The sequence below is a fragment of the Cricetulus griseus genome (assembly GCF_003668045.3).
Source record: "Cricetulus griseus strain 17A/GY chromosome 1 unlocalized genomic scaffold, alternate assembly CriGri-PICRH-1.0 chr1_1, whole genome shotgun sequence".
Taxonomy (NCBI): domain Eukaryota; kingdom Metazoa; phylum Chordata; class Mammalia; order Rodentia; family Cricetidae; genus Cricetulus; species Cricetulus griseus.
The window spans coordinates 164,772,662-164,790,028 of NW_023276807.1; the positions used below are offsets into that span (position 1 = coordinate 164,772,662).

The window sequence follows — 17,367 nt, forward strand, 5'->3', positions numbered from 1 at the left end:
GCGAGTCATGTGTTTCTATGTCTGTGATTTTCCACAGTCGTGCTTCTGCAATGTTTTTCAACTTCACATTCCATCACTGGGAAAGACCTAAAAATTACATCTTGTAGAAATTAATGTGGCTTTTTTGTTTGTTTGTTTGTTTTGTTTTAAAGATCTTTGCAGTTGATGAGTGAAAATAAGTCTTGGGACACTGACAAATCTTCTCTGCAAGTGCTAATAAGATGAATAGTTTACTAATCTGGCTTTGACCGTGTTTGCTGTTAGGAATGAGGAAACTTTTCACTCTTGACTTTATTAACAGCATTGAGAGCCTTCACTGAAAGTTCCTCAGGTCTGTGCTGCGACTTCGTTGGCTAGAACCCATTTGGAGCTACTCATTTTAAAAGTTGAATTCATTGCCAGTCTCTGTGTGAGATGTTACTTTAACCATGTAAAGATGTTTGCATTTGTTTATGTTGTGGAATATTACTTTAGGTGAAGATGTTTTATATTTGTTTATGCTGCATTTGTTTAATTATGTAAAGATGTGTTGCTGTTTCACCTTGCCAGCCTAAGGCACCTGATTGCTCTAATAAAAAGCTGAATGGCCAATAGCTAAGTAGTACTGGGATAGGTGGGGCTTGGGGGCAGAGAGACTAAGTAGGAGGAGGAATCTAGGCTCAAGAAAGAATGAAAGGGAGAAGAGGATGAGGGATAAAGAGAGAGAGATGCCTGGGGCTATCTAGGCAGCCACCAGCCAGCCAGACACAGAGTAGGACACAGAGAATGAAAGAAAGGTAAACAGCCCAAAACAAAGCATAGATGAAGAGAAATAGGTTAATTTAAGTTATAAGAGGTAGTGAGACAAGCATATGCTAAGGCTGAGCATTCATAACTAATAATGTCTCCCTGTCATGATTTGGGGGCTGGTTGGTGGCCCAAGTAAAAGCATGCTACAAATCTTTGTTTGTTTACCTGAGAGAACACACATATACATACGTCTTTTCTGAGAAGCTGTCTTACCTTTTAGTTCACAATTCTACTAGCAACTTATAATTGCTTTCCTCCAAGGGAAAAATGAAAAAAGTCTTTGTGTGTGGGTTGGCTAGCTTTGTGTTACTTTAATGAAATACCTGAAACGGACAATTCATATGAAGAAAAGTTGTTGGTTCTTTTCCTCATGGTTTCAAAGGGTCTAGGTCATGCTCACATGACCCCATCTTATTGGGCCTGTAGTAAAGCCTCTATATGATAGTGGGGTGCACACGTCACATGCTCAATGAGAAACGAGCAAGAGATGGATAAGCATAATACATCACTCACAGGTATCTGTCCAATGGCTAACTGCCTCATGATAGGAACCGCCTCAGAATGGTTTTAGCTCCTCTCAATAATGCTACAGGCCAGCAACATGCCTTCAAATATCTGAGTAACATTTAAAACAAAAACCCATCATGACTGATTTGGAAATTTCCACTCAATGAGTCACAAAATATGTCTTAGCTTGAAGTTTTAAAAGGGCTATAATGGGCAGCAGTCCCTTTTGTTATCAAGAATGACCCAAGTACAAGTCCTTGATTACAATCATATATAAAGGCTGTTGACTCTACCTTATAGTTGTGCAAAAGGTAATCAGGTCAAGTATTTAATTTACTTTGGAGAACCTATTTCACTTTGAGAAGAGTGAAATGAACAAGTGCGATTTACAGATCTCAGTGAAATGTGCAAATACTTTGTGTTACATATAAGCAAATACAATGGAATGACGTGACCTACTTAGAGCCTGTAAAATCACCAAACCTTGAAGTGTAGTGCTTTCAGTGAGCATGACTGCCAACAGGAGTTACCATCCAGAAGTCATGTCCTTCATATGTGAGCACATCCACCAGTGTAGGTTTTCAAAATCTGAATGCTGCATAGGTCCAGACAAAACTGAAGAATAGAGAATGTGTAGAGTCAAAAGTGCCATGCACTGTTGTGGCAGGTGCACACAGGTACATACATCCACATATTATGTATGGATTTAATGTACTTATCAAACTTTCTCATGACAACTAAAACTTAATGTTTTACATTTTACCTCTAGAAATAATCTTTGTTTCTAAAATGGTCACATTAAACATTAGGTCCCATCAAAGAGATAACAATAAAAAATGAATTTCAACCTAAGTTTAAACTGTGAACTTATTCATTTATGGCATAGGATTGTCTTGTAAGTCGAATTTGGAGCCCTTTAATTGCAATGCAGCACAAGTAGCGTGTAGCTGAAGGGCCATATTACTAAAGCAGAAGGCATCTGTAGTCTTAGGAAGTGTCCCTTTGCTAGCTTTCAGTGGTGGATGCTACCCTATCCCCAGTGGGTATGACCCCAGACCCTTAGTGGCTACCTGGAACCCCGTGAGTATGTTTCCTACACATGCATACCGAAACTAAGGTTCATTCCACAAATCTGGTACACTAAGAGATTCAGCAGTAAGGAGAAAATTTGAAGTCATTTTACAGTAGGAAATTCTTTGAATTTCATGATTTGTTAATTTCTGCGATTTTCATGAAATATCTTGAGGCATCAGCAAATAACTGAAACCTCAGAAAATATGGACACTGGATAGTACATTCTTAATATAATTACTTAATTATTTTTAGTAAAGAAGTGTGTTGTTTCCACCAAGACTCGTGGCAAAGAGTGTTCTAAACCCTTCCTTTTTCTTTGCTAATTCACTGAGGAATCGAGAGCTATATCAAGGGGTAGAACTTGCCCATGGGATTTCACAGCTGTGATTGGCACTCTAAATGAGATTCAAGGTCAGACACACAGCACCCTTAGCAGAGATAAAGAATCAAATGAAAAGTCTGGAATAATGGCTAGTTGTGTTTATCAGTTGCCTCTCCCTCTGCTTCTAGGCAGAAAGGCTCTGCAGGGGCTTTGCTCATTCTCAACACCAGTGCTGTCTCCACCTGGGCTTCGAGTGACACAGCAGGAAATTGTGATCTGGTTTACTAAGCATCCTTCAGACAAAGACAATAATTAAAATATCCTGATTTCAAAATGCTATTTTTTTGGCTCCAGACAGTGATTTAAATGGATCAGAATGCCAAACAGATTCTTAGCACTGTGCCATACCACTTGAAGCATACTCTTAGTCATTTCTGGCACTCATGTGTAATATGAGCCCAAGTGTGTATGTGCATGCTGTAGTGTGCCGTGTTTACATGCATGTGCATTATATAGTTTAAATGTGCATCCTATGCATAGTGGCATCAATGGAAGATAATGTTTAAAAGAAGATCCTGTTGCTATTGAATAATTGCTTAAGCATGTGTTAGCTATGCTGTCTCCCCAATGAAAGGCAGTCAAATGAACTGCAATAACCACTTTCAGAGTTTCTATTCCTGTAGCACAGTGTTTTTATATACTTTACAGTTTGTCCTCACAAAAATCAAATCATCTTGTTCAGTTCAGAAGCACCTTGGTATAAGGAAACCTATTAAATGTTTCTTTAGCACATGTTAATCCAGTTGTATGAGACTGAAGAGAGCAACTGAGTTACTCAGCTGGTGGACTTCAACTTTTTCTCTATTCACAGGACTTCTCAGCCATAAGCTAAGAAGATGCTATTGAACCCAGGACTCAAATGCCTAACCTTTACCTTTCAAAGCCATGTGTGAATTAATTCTGGGGTTAGAGGGAAGAGGCATGTGGTGTCTTTTGTCATTGAAGCCCTACAAGCCCTTCTGAGAAGTATTCCAGTCTACTTCCAAACTAACCAAATGAAACACTTGGATGTGAATTATTGATCTGGAGGCTACAAGTTTAGAATGATCCATGAAAATTAAACACTGACAGATAGCTGTGGAGCATCCAAACAGTATAGCATTAACCACCAGAATCCGGTGAACTACTAGGCAGTTTTTAAATTGTGCACTCATGAGCATTATGAATTATCACCAGGACTGAACTCTATAGCTAGTGACACTAGCTAAGGTAGCTAAGGATGCTCAGATCCTCATCTTTACATCTAACAGATCCTTGGGGATTCAGGGTCAGATATGGTCACTCTTTCTCCATACACCTGAAAGTTGCATTCCAGGGAAATCGAAGTACACTCTAGGATTTCTTGGGGATTAAACTGTGTGCTTTAGAATTTAGTTCTTCAAATCTGATATTAGAGACTGTGAAAAATTTCGGAGAATGGTGGGAAAACAAAAGAGGCGCAACCCTCCTTCTGCACTGAGAACTTTGATAGCTTCTACTCAGGTGTCAGGGTCATTGGAGCTGTTTTGGCTTTTGTAGCAGGCCAGGCATGCAACCAGTCCCCTCCCCCACTCCTTCCACTGTGACCTTGAGGACTGAGTTGCCCATGTCCAGCAGAGGCAAAGAGGAGGAGCTGTAGGTCATGGGCCTTAACTGATGGTGCCTTCCTTCCCTAAGATCCTAACCTGAACCATGGACCTGCTGCTGGCTGTGTGATCTAAGCAGGGTTCAGTGTTTCTGATGAAGTTCCAGACACTCTGTGGACCTCTATGCCATCATCTCCTTCTTTCTCTTTGTCTCTCCTGTTTCTCCCTATTCAGCAACTCTGTGAATGGATTGGATTATGAGTTACTGCAGGCCTATGGGTTGTTGCTAGGACAGAAAACCCCGGGCATTGTTTAGGGAATGGCATTTGTTCTCTAGCTGCTCCTGGAAACATAAGAGCTTTTCCTTTTAAAGCAGCAATCCCAGCAGCTGAGGTAAACATCTCCAGTTCATTCAGTAGGATGCAGGGCTGCCTGCAAGCTTTTCTCTGGGAAGCCCTCAAGGCTGACGAGTGGGAATCGGCTCTCACTGGCCGAACTGTCTACTAAATGTGCTCATGTTCTTCCAGGAGGTGAACGCGATCGGATGACAGCGAATCATGAGAGCTACCTCCTCATGGCGAGCACCCAGAATGACATGGAAGACTGGGTGAAGTCCATCCGCCGAGTCATATGGGGACCGTTTGGAGGAGGTGAGCATAGAAAAGCAGAAGGTAGACAAAACAGTTCACCCTTTTCCTCCAGCTGTTACTGCATCAGCTCCTGTGTCCAAATGGGTGAATGTTAACACAAATAGTAAATTATTCAACACTATTGGTAGATGCATATCTAAATAACTCCTGGAGGCTTAATCAAGATCACATGTCGCTAGTAACCAAACTTTTGCGAATATGTTGAATTCTAAAACAGAGTAACTTTGTTTTTTATTTTGAATTTTCCCCATTTTTGACTAACAATGGGTTATTAGAGTATATGAAAAAAATAATCTTATTGCTTATTGCTAATTTCAAAATTAGTAGCAAATGAATAGATAAAAGCCAACAGTTTCCTCCTATGAAACTGACAAAAAAAATGACTTAATAGGACATATGCTACAGAAGTTCACTAGCTAAGAATGCTTGGTTATAAAACAAAGGAATAAAATAATATATTTGAAAATGGTCCCCCAGGAAGCCCCAGAAGCTCAGTGGTATCAAAAGGAATGCCACAAGTTTTTATGAGAACTGATGTGGTTTAGATTAAATAAATGTAACAAATTAGAAATTGTTCTAATACAATCCAAACAAAATGAGGTTGAAAATGCAGTATGCAGAAAATGAGCCAAATCATGTTAAGAATGGAATAGAATAGAATGAAAAAGAAGAAGAGATTAAAAGTGGCATTTTATCCTTCAAGAAATCAGAACTAGAATAACATAAATAGAAATGTTATTCAAAGAAATATTTAATTAATGAAACCCAAAAATAGTGATAAAAGTACTTGTATATCACCAAATGTATTTCCAATGAGGTATGATAATATTTGTTAAAAATGAAATATGTTAATGTAGTTAAAAATCAGTTTATTAACTCAAACTCTCGTTTAGCAAACCAAACATAATTCCCATATTTTACATTATTTTTTTGTGTGTGAACTGTCAGCACATTGAACTCTCAAAAATAATTCTTTTTTATTAATGTATCAGATGTTCCTTAGGTTGATTGACCTCCTCATATATTAGAATAATTTCCAAAACAGTTTGAAATGTGAAGTTGATTAAATTTTGATAACTATTGAACTTTGCAGATATCTCAGGAGTAGATTCTGTGTGTTTAGCATGCATGAGTGCCTGGGTTTGAGTCCCAGGACTGAAACAAAGGAAGGAAGGCAAGACTACACAGTAAAGTTTTTTGGAAGACATGTTGGTATCTAGTGGTATTTGCCTCTACAATTTCTGCTCTTTAGCATGTTTTCTATCAGGTGTGTGGTAACCATGCTCTGACTTGCAGCTGATACCCCAGGATGGGAGGAACTTTCACTCTCAATGTCTTAGCTTGCATGGTGGTGCCTTTACTCACCCTGTTCATAAGCTAAAGTGATGTAGGAGACTCTGCCCTCATACAGGATTCCCTGTGGCACACATGAGAAATGTGCACGTGACTAGTTCCATCTTGTTGGCACTTCCCAGCATACCCTGAAAATGTGACATCTCAAAGTACCTTTTGCTTCTCTTCTGTAATCAGATTGCTGAGGCCCCCGATTTCAGGAGTAGCCTTAACATCAGCTTAGAGGTGCATTTCTTAGAGTGATTATGTCAAACATGTGCATGCTCCTCCCATATCCTTCTCTTCCAACTGTCTTCTCAAAGAAAATGGGTAAAGTTGGTGTCCACATAGTGGTCAGAAATGATCTCAATAGAAATAGTTACTGTCCATGAATCTCCTAATCTATGAGCCTGAAAGGGATGTTCCAGCTGTTCACTGTCTTACATAACGTATACATGTTAGGGCTTGTGCATGTATGTACGTGTGTGTGCTGGTGCACTCCAAGCATGCAAGTGTGGAGGTCAGAGATCGACATCAGGGTGTCTCACTGACCATGGAACTTACCATTTCAGCTAAACTGGCTGGCCTGTGAGCCTTGGGATCCAACTGCCTCTGCCCCCAGCACTGACATTACAGGTGCATACTGACACACATGCCCTTACAAGGGCTCTGAGCATCTGAACTCAGGTCCTCATGCTTGCACAGCAAGCACTGTATCCATATCTTGAATCGCCCCCCCCATGAATTTACAAATACATGGTTCAAGTTTATCTATTTTGAATGAATAAATTTACTTGTTACCATGTTTCATTTTTATTTTATTTGTTTTTTAATTAGCATACAAAGGACATATTTATTTCTTTACAGCCTTTTTGTAGGCATTTAGTTTGAGTTGGTCCTCCTCCCAAGCCTTCACCCTCCCCCCTTTCCCTCACACTCATCACCACTGCCCACTGCAGTATTCTATCATCTGTGCTCTCTGAGCCTCCCCACCCACCTCACTCCCAACCCAGAGCTGTAAAGCCTCTTTATTCCCATTCCCTGGACTCCTCTTCAGATTCCTGGCCTCTATCCACACTTACTCCATATAAATGTACACATATGAAAATTAGTGATTGGCACTTGGTGGTGTTTAGGTTTTGTAGTTCTTTGTGTATTCTAAATTTTGATCCCTTGTATAAAACTCACCTGTCATAGATCTTCTCCTGCCTTGTAGGCTGTCTGTTTTCACTGTTGATAACTCATTTCTAAAGATATATAAATGTACGTACATATATATGCATAATCACTCATAATAAAAACAATGCTTCAAAAATTAATTTCTCAGGTTCTCCCTTTTACATGTTAAGAAATTAAAAGATCAGCTTTAAAAATACTTATTTAACTTTCATAAAATATTTAATGATTCCTCTTCATTTAAAAAAAAAACAACTGTATAAATTTAATGCAGCGTAGAGAACCAAGCACACTGAAGTCTTTGATAGATTACAGTTGTTTACAGTTGTCACCCTTGACCCTGCATTTCAAATGCTCATGATGACTAATTCTATGATCATGAACTGAATTTTGAAGAATGTCCTAAATTTTAGGTGTAAACAATAAATTTACATGACCAAAATGTTGTTTATTTTATGTTTTGAAGTTCCACTCAACATTGCATTAATAATAAGTTTTTTATTATTTAGGTCATTTTAAAGTCATTTTTTAGCTCTACTTAGCATTCTGTAAATTAGACCATCTAGATCCAGTGTAGGCAGGTAATTGACAAGTGCCAAAGCACAAGTAAAGCTTATTTCTTCATCTGATTGACAGCACAATAATATTGTCTGATACTTCTACTGTGTTAAATACAAGCTCATGCCCTATTAATAATAGATATTGAAAATAAATGAACAAAAATTTTAACTTATGATCATTATAGTTAAACTAGTTTCTCCAGACTTCTAAAATACCTGAATTGATGCCACGAAACTAAATATATATTTATATATGTGAAGAAGCACCCCATTCTTGCATGAATACATAAGTTTGTGAGTGGTCATGCACTTGTACCAAGACACTTCGGTAGCTGACAGGACACATTACACAGTAGCCTGTAGATTGTGTGGACCCCATTGATTTGAATTCGGTAAACACCTGAGGAGTTTGCCTGGCCCCCTCACTCTCATAACAATTAAAACCAAGGAGGAAAGAAAGTGTAGGACTCCTCATCAAATGAAGCCAGTCATTTTATAACTATTCAGCTAGGTATAGGGTACCAACTGGAATGTAAAACAGACTAACAGCTCAGCTGGAAAAGTAAACTTCAGCACAGACTCTAGATTCCTCAAGCTGGGCTATGTGCTTAAAGCTCCATGACCAATTCCTCCCATTAACAAATAGTGTCTGCTTTAAAGTAAACCAGGAGATCTTGTGCGTGTGTGTGTGTGTGTGTGTGTGTGTGTGTGTGTGTGAGAGAGAGAGAGAGAGAGAGAGAGAGAGAGAGAGAGAGAGAGAGAGACTGAGTGTGTGGGCTGTGTGTGTGTGTGTGAGTGCGTGTGTATGTGTGGGCCTGTGTATGTATGTGATATGAGTGTGAGTGTGTAGGTCTGTATTATGTGGTGTGTGAGTATGTAAACCTCTATGTGTGCCTGTGAGGTAAGTGTGAGTGTGTAGGCCTATATGTGTATGAGTTATGAGTATGTATAGGTGGCCTGTGTGTGAGGTGAGCGTGAGTCCTCAGGTATGTGGGTATATGTGGTATGTGAGTGTGTGTGTGTGTATGTGTGTGTGTGTGTGTGTGTGTGTATCAGTAATAATTAAATAAGAAGTGCTAGTAATATGAGAGGGAATGGAGGTAGGACACAGGAACTGGAATGGGGAGAAGTGATAATGATATAAAAACAATACTCATGTATGAAATTATCAAAAATTTAATAAAACAAATTAGGCCACAAAGTTGGGTTCTTACAGTGTTCCACTTTGAAAACATATAGTTTAGTTTTTAGTTATTTGTTTACTTTTAGTTATTTCCTTCTTGTTTGTTTTCAATTTTATTTTTAATTATATATATATATATATATGGTGGCTCATACACACACATACATACATGCATATATAGTACATACATACATGTATATTGAGTATATGTTTGCTGAGATCAGGGCTACCAAATGACTCTAACGCTGAATCCACAGGTGTTGTAAACTGTCCAGCTTGGGTGCTGGGAACCAAACTCTCCTGTGCAAGAGTAGCAACCACTCTTAACCTCGGAACCATCTCTTCAGAACCTTGCTTGTTCTGTAAACTGAATTCTGTTCCAGCTGATTTGGGGGCAGTGTACGTGGAAGTGGCCTATGAGACTTTCAAGTGAGCACCTTGTCTGTTTGGTGGCTTTCACTCACCTAGAGTGAACACACACACACACACACACACACACACACACACACACACACACCACACACAGTTCATCTCCCTGGCTGTGTCACTGGGCAAATGATGCTGCTATAGAGGGTGCCTTCCTCATACACCTCAGAGCTGGGGGAAGCTCCTGCTGAAGGGCTGGGGAGGAACTAGAGGCCATGGGGTCAGCTAGGGTTAAGACACCAGCATTCCAGATCTGCTTAGGGAGCCGGCAGGTGGATGAATGATTAACCCAGGGAGTAAATTATTCAGTGAACAGGACTGAAAGTATTGGAGGACTCAAGCGGGTGAGGGGCAAAAGCTTGCAGGAGCTGCTTGTTCAAGACTGAACCAGAGAAGTGGACATAGTCACATCTGGCATGAGTTGATTTGTTTTATCACTTGTACCTGCAGACTGGTTGCTACCAAAATTAACTTTTATAGGCACATTTAAATGTATAGATATATAATGTGACTCGAGAAATGTATTTTACATTGGCATCCACAAATAGATTTAACCACACAAGATCTGGATGGGGAAACGTGTAAGTCTTATGTGGGAAGAGAATAAATGTGAGAGCGAGCATGCAGAACACACACACACACACACACACACACACACACACACACACACACACACACACACACACACACACACACACACACAGAGTGGTTTGGTACTATTTTGTGTAGGGGTTGAGCCAAGCAGTAGAGAAGGTGCTGAGTCAGGCAAGAGTTTTGAGGTCAGTGTCGGGTCAAAAAAAAAAAAATTAAAGGGGCTTCACAGGGCACAAGGCATCCTGGCTCCCTCCCCTCATGATGCCACTGCACCTGCTCCATCTGACCAGTGGGCACTGGAGGCGGCAGCAGCCACAGCTGTGACCAGGCAGCAGCAGCTCTGCCAGCTCCCGCCCAGCTCTCATTGAGAAAAGGGAACTGGAGCAGGAGGGGGGAGGAGAGCTCCCTGCAGAGCCGCCTCCGGAACAGCCAAGGAGACTCCTAGAATGGGCACCGGACCCTTCTGACGTGGCGACTCCACGGGGAGCTGCGGGAAGACAGAAGGGGAAAGGGAGACTCCTGCAGAGAGCATCAAAGGCTGCGGGGTGCCATAAAAGGAACCGGGGAGTCCTTCGCAAGGAATTGTCGTGTGTGCACTGGAATGCGCTCTAGAGAAGGTGCCAAGGATTTCTTCCCTTTTCTCTCAGGCGAAAGCAGCCAGCCAGGACTGTCCTAAAGGACTCCCGAGGGGCCTTTTTGTCATTGTTCCTCTTTCCCTGTGCACAGGGGTATTTGCTGACCTTTCCAGAGGACTTTCTGTCCAGCTGAGAAGACAGCTCTTAATAAACAAAACGAAACAATTCCTGCCGCGGCGTGAAGGTAGTCCCAGCTTGCTTGTTGCAATTCTTTTCCCGTGACATTTTGGAATGTCTGCAGAAACTTAAAACAAACAAACAAACAAACAACGGCAGCATCATCAACAACAAAAAGTCCTCCCGAATTAGGCAACAGAAAAAGAAGGGGTGTGTTTTGTTTTGTTTCTTACCAAAAGGAGTAAATGAGAGGTTACCTTAACTCAGGACTTGGACGACCAAAACCCAGGGAGTTGTAGGGATCAGCACTCCAGACCTGACATATAAACAAACATGAGGAGGAGTGCCTGTCGACTCCCACACACAGGCAGGTTTTAAGGACGCCTGAGCTGGTCTCACAACCTGGGGCCTGTATGATGCCTGAAGACCGAAATTCGGGGGGACGCCCCTCGGGTGCTTCAACTCCTTTTATCCCCAAAACTACATACAGAAGAATCAAACGGTGCTTTAGTTTCCGGAAAGGTCGGTAGATGGTCTCCTAGTGTCCTTATAATTAATGTCTGAATGTCTGTCTGTTAGAGGAAGCTTTCAGGTCCTATTGCTTAGGCGGAACCGGGGTTTGCAAACGGAGGGCTTAGCACTGTGTAAGACATTGCTTGTCTAGACTGCTTTTTCAAGGTTCCTATTGATCTGTATATTGCTGTCTGTGAAGGGTAGGTGGGACTTAAGTGGTCCTATAAGGATCACCTTGAAGGACAGGGGACTAAGCAAATCTGAAAGGAGAGGGCAGAGTTCTCTTGGGCCCTTCCCACATCCAAACCCAGCATCCTTGTTCTGACCCCTTGAAACAGGTCCCTTGCAAAGGGCTGTTCTGAGTCCTACCCCTTTGGTTTTCCAAAAGGCTCCTTGAGCAGCCTCACTAGCCTGCTGAGAAAAATTTGACAATCAGATTCCCTGTGGTGGCCCCCACCCTCTCAACATTGGCCAGAAATAGGAATCACCTTGGCTTTCCATATATATTATTGGGAAAGAGCAAACGGGGTAGGGAGTATAATTAATTAAAATCAACAACGCAACTAAGGCATTTCTGATTTGTTTTCAGGAGCTAAAGGCATGACCTAAGTGAAATAAATGTTTACAGAAAAAGTTTATTTTCATTTTTTAAAATTTGGTTTGCCTTAAAGTGACAGTGACAGAGTGGAGGGACATTTCAAATAGAATGTGAGTAATTATAAACTTATTGCCACTGATTTAGTCAGTGGCTGAGTTGAATGACATCTAGTGCCATCTACTTTCTCCCCAATTTTGGAGTCTGCCACCTCGTTGTTATAATCCCCTACATAGTAGTCAACAAAAAATGAGAAAATATAAAAATTAAATATAGTGGGAACTTTATGAAAGTGAAATATTTATTACTTTGGAATCTTTCTCTTTGAGCAATGATGAGACACTGACTATGACCATGGTAACATGTTATCAGCAAGGTGTTCATTCATGTTCCAATCTCACCCATAAAAAATTTAATGAGGAACGAATGTTAGCTGTCTAAGTTCACAGATCTGTGAGCATCTCATAGCTACTACCAGATGGCATCATTGATAGAAAAATTGTCAGACAGAGGCTGAGAAAGGCTCAAGAACTAGTATTATTCAAAGGCCATGTCCCTTGTCTTATAGTTTCCCAGATCTTTGGAAGTAACTTTCCATATTTGGGGTATTATTTATGCATCTCTGATAAAGCCTGGCAGTTTTCACCATTCTACCTCCCCTCCCCCAGTGCTGGAGAACAGACAGTAGATGTGTGGGAATGCCTGCAAAACTGCTGTGTGCCTCCACCTTCCTCTCTCTTTCTTTAAATACAAAGAGAAAGGAAGGGAAAGGCGGCCCCAGAGAAGAAAGTCCCCCACAGGCTGGCACAGGTGGAAGAAGGAACTTCCTGATAACTGTGTCTACAGCTGTCTCTTCCTTACAAAGTCTTTCCCATCCAGTGGATGTTCTGTATTTGAGTCAAGAACTTACACAATGCCATTTTAAGCTTTCCCTTAGAAGCAAGCAGGGAGCATGCAGCCTCCCCCATCTGGTTCCTTGTCTGCTTAACCGCAGTTCTGCAGAGGCTCAGGGAGGAAAGTCCCTAGCTGCTGCAGCTGCACTGTCGCCAGGCTGGCATGCTACACTCAACCCCTGCATCAGAACATGGAGCATAGGGGCTGCACATCTTTATTAAAATTTTGATGCTAAAAAGAATGACTTTCCTCTCAATCCTGGACTCCAAATATGGTTTTGCGCTTTGCTGTCTGTGCTGCTCAAGTGTTTCCCGCAGTGGTCCCCTCTTTCTGGGTTGCCCCCACACCCACTTGTCATCTCTGCAAAGCAGTGAGCCAAGTGTGTGAAGCCGAGAAAGCACCCAGATGAAACAAAAGTGCTGAGATGGCTGTTTTCCCAATCCACAATTGATTTTTTTAGCTGTTACCCAGGATAGAGCATGACAAAGAGAGACTTCAGGTCTCAGCGGCTTCAGAAACACTGCCTGAATGAAGGGTAGAGCAGGGACATTACAGGTGCCAGCCCTGTGCTGTGCCAGCCCAGCCACTTCTCCAAGGGTTTCTCTTCAGACCTGCTCTGGCCTCCACTGCCCTTTCATCCTCCTTTCTTTTTTTCAAGTACTAATTAAGGTCACCGAAAATGTTTCTTCCGTGGGTTTTTACAAACCTAACGTCTATTAGGCAGGAAGCTGGGGACTGTGGTGTTCTGAATTTCTATGTTGGTAAAAGAAAACTATAATGTACTTTTAACCCATTTATTTTTAAACTTTGAAATTTCATCATGACTGTTAGCTTAATAATGAGAACTATTTTCTGTGATTAGAAACCAAAGTAAAAATTTAGCTGCTGACTTTAACCTTATTTTAATCTAAGGTGCCCCTTCCTTGGAGATAAGTTACCATTTGCGCAGTGACTATTCATAGACATATTATATATAACCATTTAGAATATCGGGGGTTAGCACTGGGGTACCTCAAGCTTCACCTTAGGTCTCTGCACTTGTCTTGCCTCTGCCCACAATGCTCTTTTTTCGCAATGACAGTCATCTACTTGACATCTGTCGCACCCTTCATAGATTCCTGTATCGAAGTCTATTTTATAAAGCACTGGTTGATCTCTGTTCTTTCAATGTGTTCTCAAGCCACGTTCCACAACTCAGAACTTTTCTTTATGAGCCCTTACTGCCCAAGGGGTCAATCCTACTTGACATAATTATCAACCCAGTCTAACCAGTTCCACCAGTTACCTAGAGATAGTCCCCCAATTTCCCAGACTAACCCATTCCTTCCCACTAAACACATATTATACACACCTCTTGCTCTTTCATTTTGTGCCTTCCTCCATAATGCTCTCTCCTCCATCCAAATTTTACTCTCTATTCAAGACATGGATGGCTCTTACTTCACATTTTCTACTGTCCAACCTTGTGTTTTATGTGAGCTGCTTCTTGAACACTGCATCTTTATACATGAATACATCCTCCTTAAACAGCACATATGTAGTGCACACCCATTGCTTTATTTCTGTCCAAAGTGAAGTGACAGACAGTGTATTCAGTTAGTATTTAAGATGAATTGGGAACTAGCCTGGCATTTATAAACACTTAGAGCATTACAGTGCTTTCTGTATTCTCCTGTGAGTCTGTAAGCAATTTGAGTTAAAATACAATGACTTCATATGTATGGAGATATAGCCAAAACTGTCTTCAGAAAATGAATGTTGTTTACATTATAATCATGTTTTTTGGAAGTTTATTTGTCCAATCAAAATACTATATGTCCAAACACATATAATTTTAAATTGTGTTGCTTGTAAATGAGTGGTATTTTGGAGTCCCCACTAAGCAATGCTGGGGATGGAAGACAGACAGAATGGGTGCTTCAAGTTAGGGCTTTGTAGACTCCCTGGGAATAAGGGAATAATGAAGGCCAACTTGGGATAATTACTGTACCAAGTGTTGTATGGAGCTTTGGGTGCTCGGGAAAAGAAGGTTGACTTTAGAGCCCACCTAGAAAGCAGAGAATGACTTGACCTACATGAAATAGAGTTTTCTCCTCAATTTAACTAAGAGAGTGTGCAGCATGCTTGTGAAAAATGCCAGAGTTGAATTAATAGAGTGGAAGAAGGACCTTCAGAATCACATGTACCTGCATCTGTAACCTACATATGCGTCTCTGGTAGACATGGGGGCCTGAGACAGGCCACCTGGTGCCTTCTGGCTATAGAAGAAAGATTCGGTTGAAGACCATCCTTGAAGTGCATGCAAGACTTCTGGCTTGATGCCTGGATGTAGATGATGATGTCTGTAATTGCTGTTCTGTTCTGAGGCCACTGTGGCTGGGCGTTCATCCTGGGATACTGTCCTCATTTTCCCAAGTCTTTATTTCCTCTTCCTTTCCTCATCCTGACCACATGATTGCACTCACTGATTGTTAATTGCTATGGACCTTAGCTCTTAGATTTAACATTCTCTGTGAGAGGTTTTTTTTTTTTTTTTTTTTTTTTTTTGTGTGTGTGTGTGTGTGTGTGTGTGTACTAGGAAGCTGGTGACAGACAGACAGAAACAAGCCACAGCCAACTTTTCTTGTTCTGAACTAAAATAGCCACCTTTTATTTTGACTTATCCATTCAGGAAGGGTGGATGTTTATTGAAAGTTTGCAGTCCTGATGATACCAGGATTTGTCTGCTAGAAGAGCTGTAGTTAGCAGAGGATCAGAAAAAACTATTTTTCCTCTTTGCTAAGCATATGATCTGGTAACCAGATGGGACAGGAACTCTACCATAACCAATAACAGAGACCTGGAGCAACAATTAGGAAGTTTGATTTGCCTGTTTCATCCAAAAACAAGAACTATTTTATTTTTATATTTTTAGAGTAATTAGTAACACACCTCATTTCATTTTGTGGAATTATTCATTTGTTTTGTTTAATTGGGAAGATGGCATGTTTTGGTTTTATGCATGCATAGTTCATTCTGCAAATGTTTGTGGAGAACTTTTGTCTCATCCATGTTGACCTTAAGCTCCAGGGATCTGGGACAGCATAAGTCCAATGGGGTTGATGGTGTTTGTGCTGAACATCACAAATTTGAAAATCCAAAATTTGAAATGTTTTACTGGCAACATGATTCCACATGTAGAAACTTCTATACCATGAAACTCTGTTAAGCACAAAATTATTTAAAATACTATATAAAATGAACCTCAGCTTATGCATATAGATGATGTACTGAGACATTGGTGAACTCTATGTTTAACCCATTGCTAAAATATCTCACTATGTTTGCCAATAGCCCCAAATCTAAAAATACCTGAAATCAGAACCATTCTGGTTCACAAATTTCAGACAAGGAATACTCAACCTGTATGTACCTTGAAGTACCTAGAGCCGAGACTGGTACAGTCCTTGCCCGTGTGCCACCATCAGATACTTGCTGTCATCTCCCTAGCTCTATCTGTGCTGGGCAGTGTTTGTGTGAGTTGGGAACACTAGTCTTCAAAAACACATGCAAGAAATAGTGTCTAATCAAATGTGACCCCAAGAAGTTTGGAGGTAAACAATTCGAGGATTAGATATGTAAAGGAGTGAAGAAACTAGGTTGACTTTCAAACTTCAGTGATAGGAGGATACCTGGGACCAGTAGATAAAATCAAGATTACATGGAATAAAAGGAGATTCAAAGAAAAATTGACTTAGTTCATTTTAAAGTTGTCAGATTTGTAACCAGTTATAGGTTAAAGTTATTCATACTTGCAGCCCTTTTAGTCAGAAGTGGGTTGGGGGTGGGTGTTGAGGTAAGAAGACCACAAGTTTGAGGTCAGCCAGGGTTTCAGAGAAAACCCTGTCTCAAAAAGAGGGGGAGGAGCATGTGAAAAAGTTTTTAAGATATCGGTGTTGAAAGGGTCAAATGGGCTGTTACAATGCACAGCCTGTTGAGACAGCCCAACCTGAGATAGAAATCTAGGAAGCGCTGGCATCTGTGGAACCACATCAGGTCCAGCAGAGAAGATGTAGCAAGTAAAACGAACACAGAGCTAAGAACAGAGATCAGAAATCCACTGTGTTCTGTGGGGGTCACAGAAGACATGGAGCTGTCTAAGAGGCCAGAGTCCTGAGAATGAAAATGGTCAGGAAAAGAGTGAGGCCAAAGAAAACCAAATGAAGATGACCAAGATTTAGCAACTCAGAAAGTGTTGGTAACTGTAGGAAAATTCAAATTTCATAGAGTGACAGGGCCAGATGTCAAACAGCAATGGGTGAATAAGTGGGTAGAGGATGGCAATGGAGCTCCTTACACCAAGGTAGGAATCAAGGGGGAATGTGGGCAGGTCCTG

At 40.9% G+C, this 17,367-nt stretch overlaps 1 protein-coding gene across 8 annotated transcripts in view; it reads left to right on the top strand.

Annotated features, from left to right (window-relative positions):
• The window catches only part of Arhgap24 (Rho GTPase activating protein 24), a 363,589-nt gene that overhangs the window by 315,916 nt on the left and 30,306 nt on the right, over positions 1–17,367 (top strand). For all 8 annotated transcript variants that reach the window (XM_027388508.2, XM_027388510.2, XM_035452655.1 and 5 more), the window contains one exon: positions 4,845–4,967. In XM_027388508.2, the coding sequence (XP_027244309.1) occupies positions 4,845–4,967 (123 nt within the window). The remainder of the gene's footprint in view (positions 1–4,844; positions 4,968–17,367) is intronic.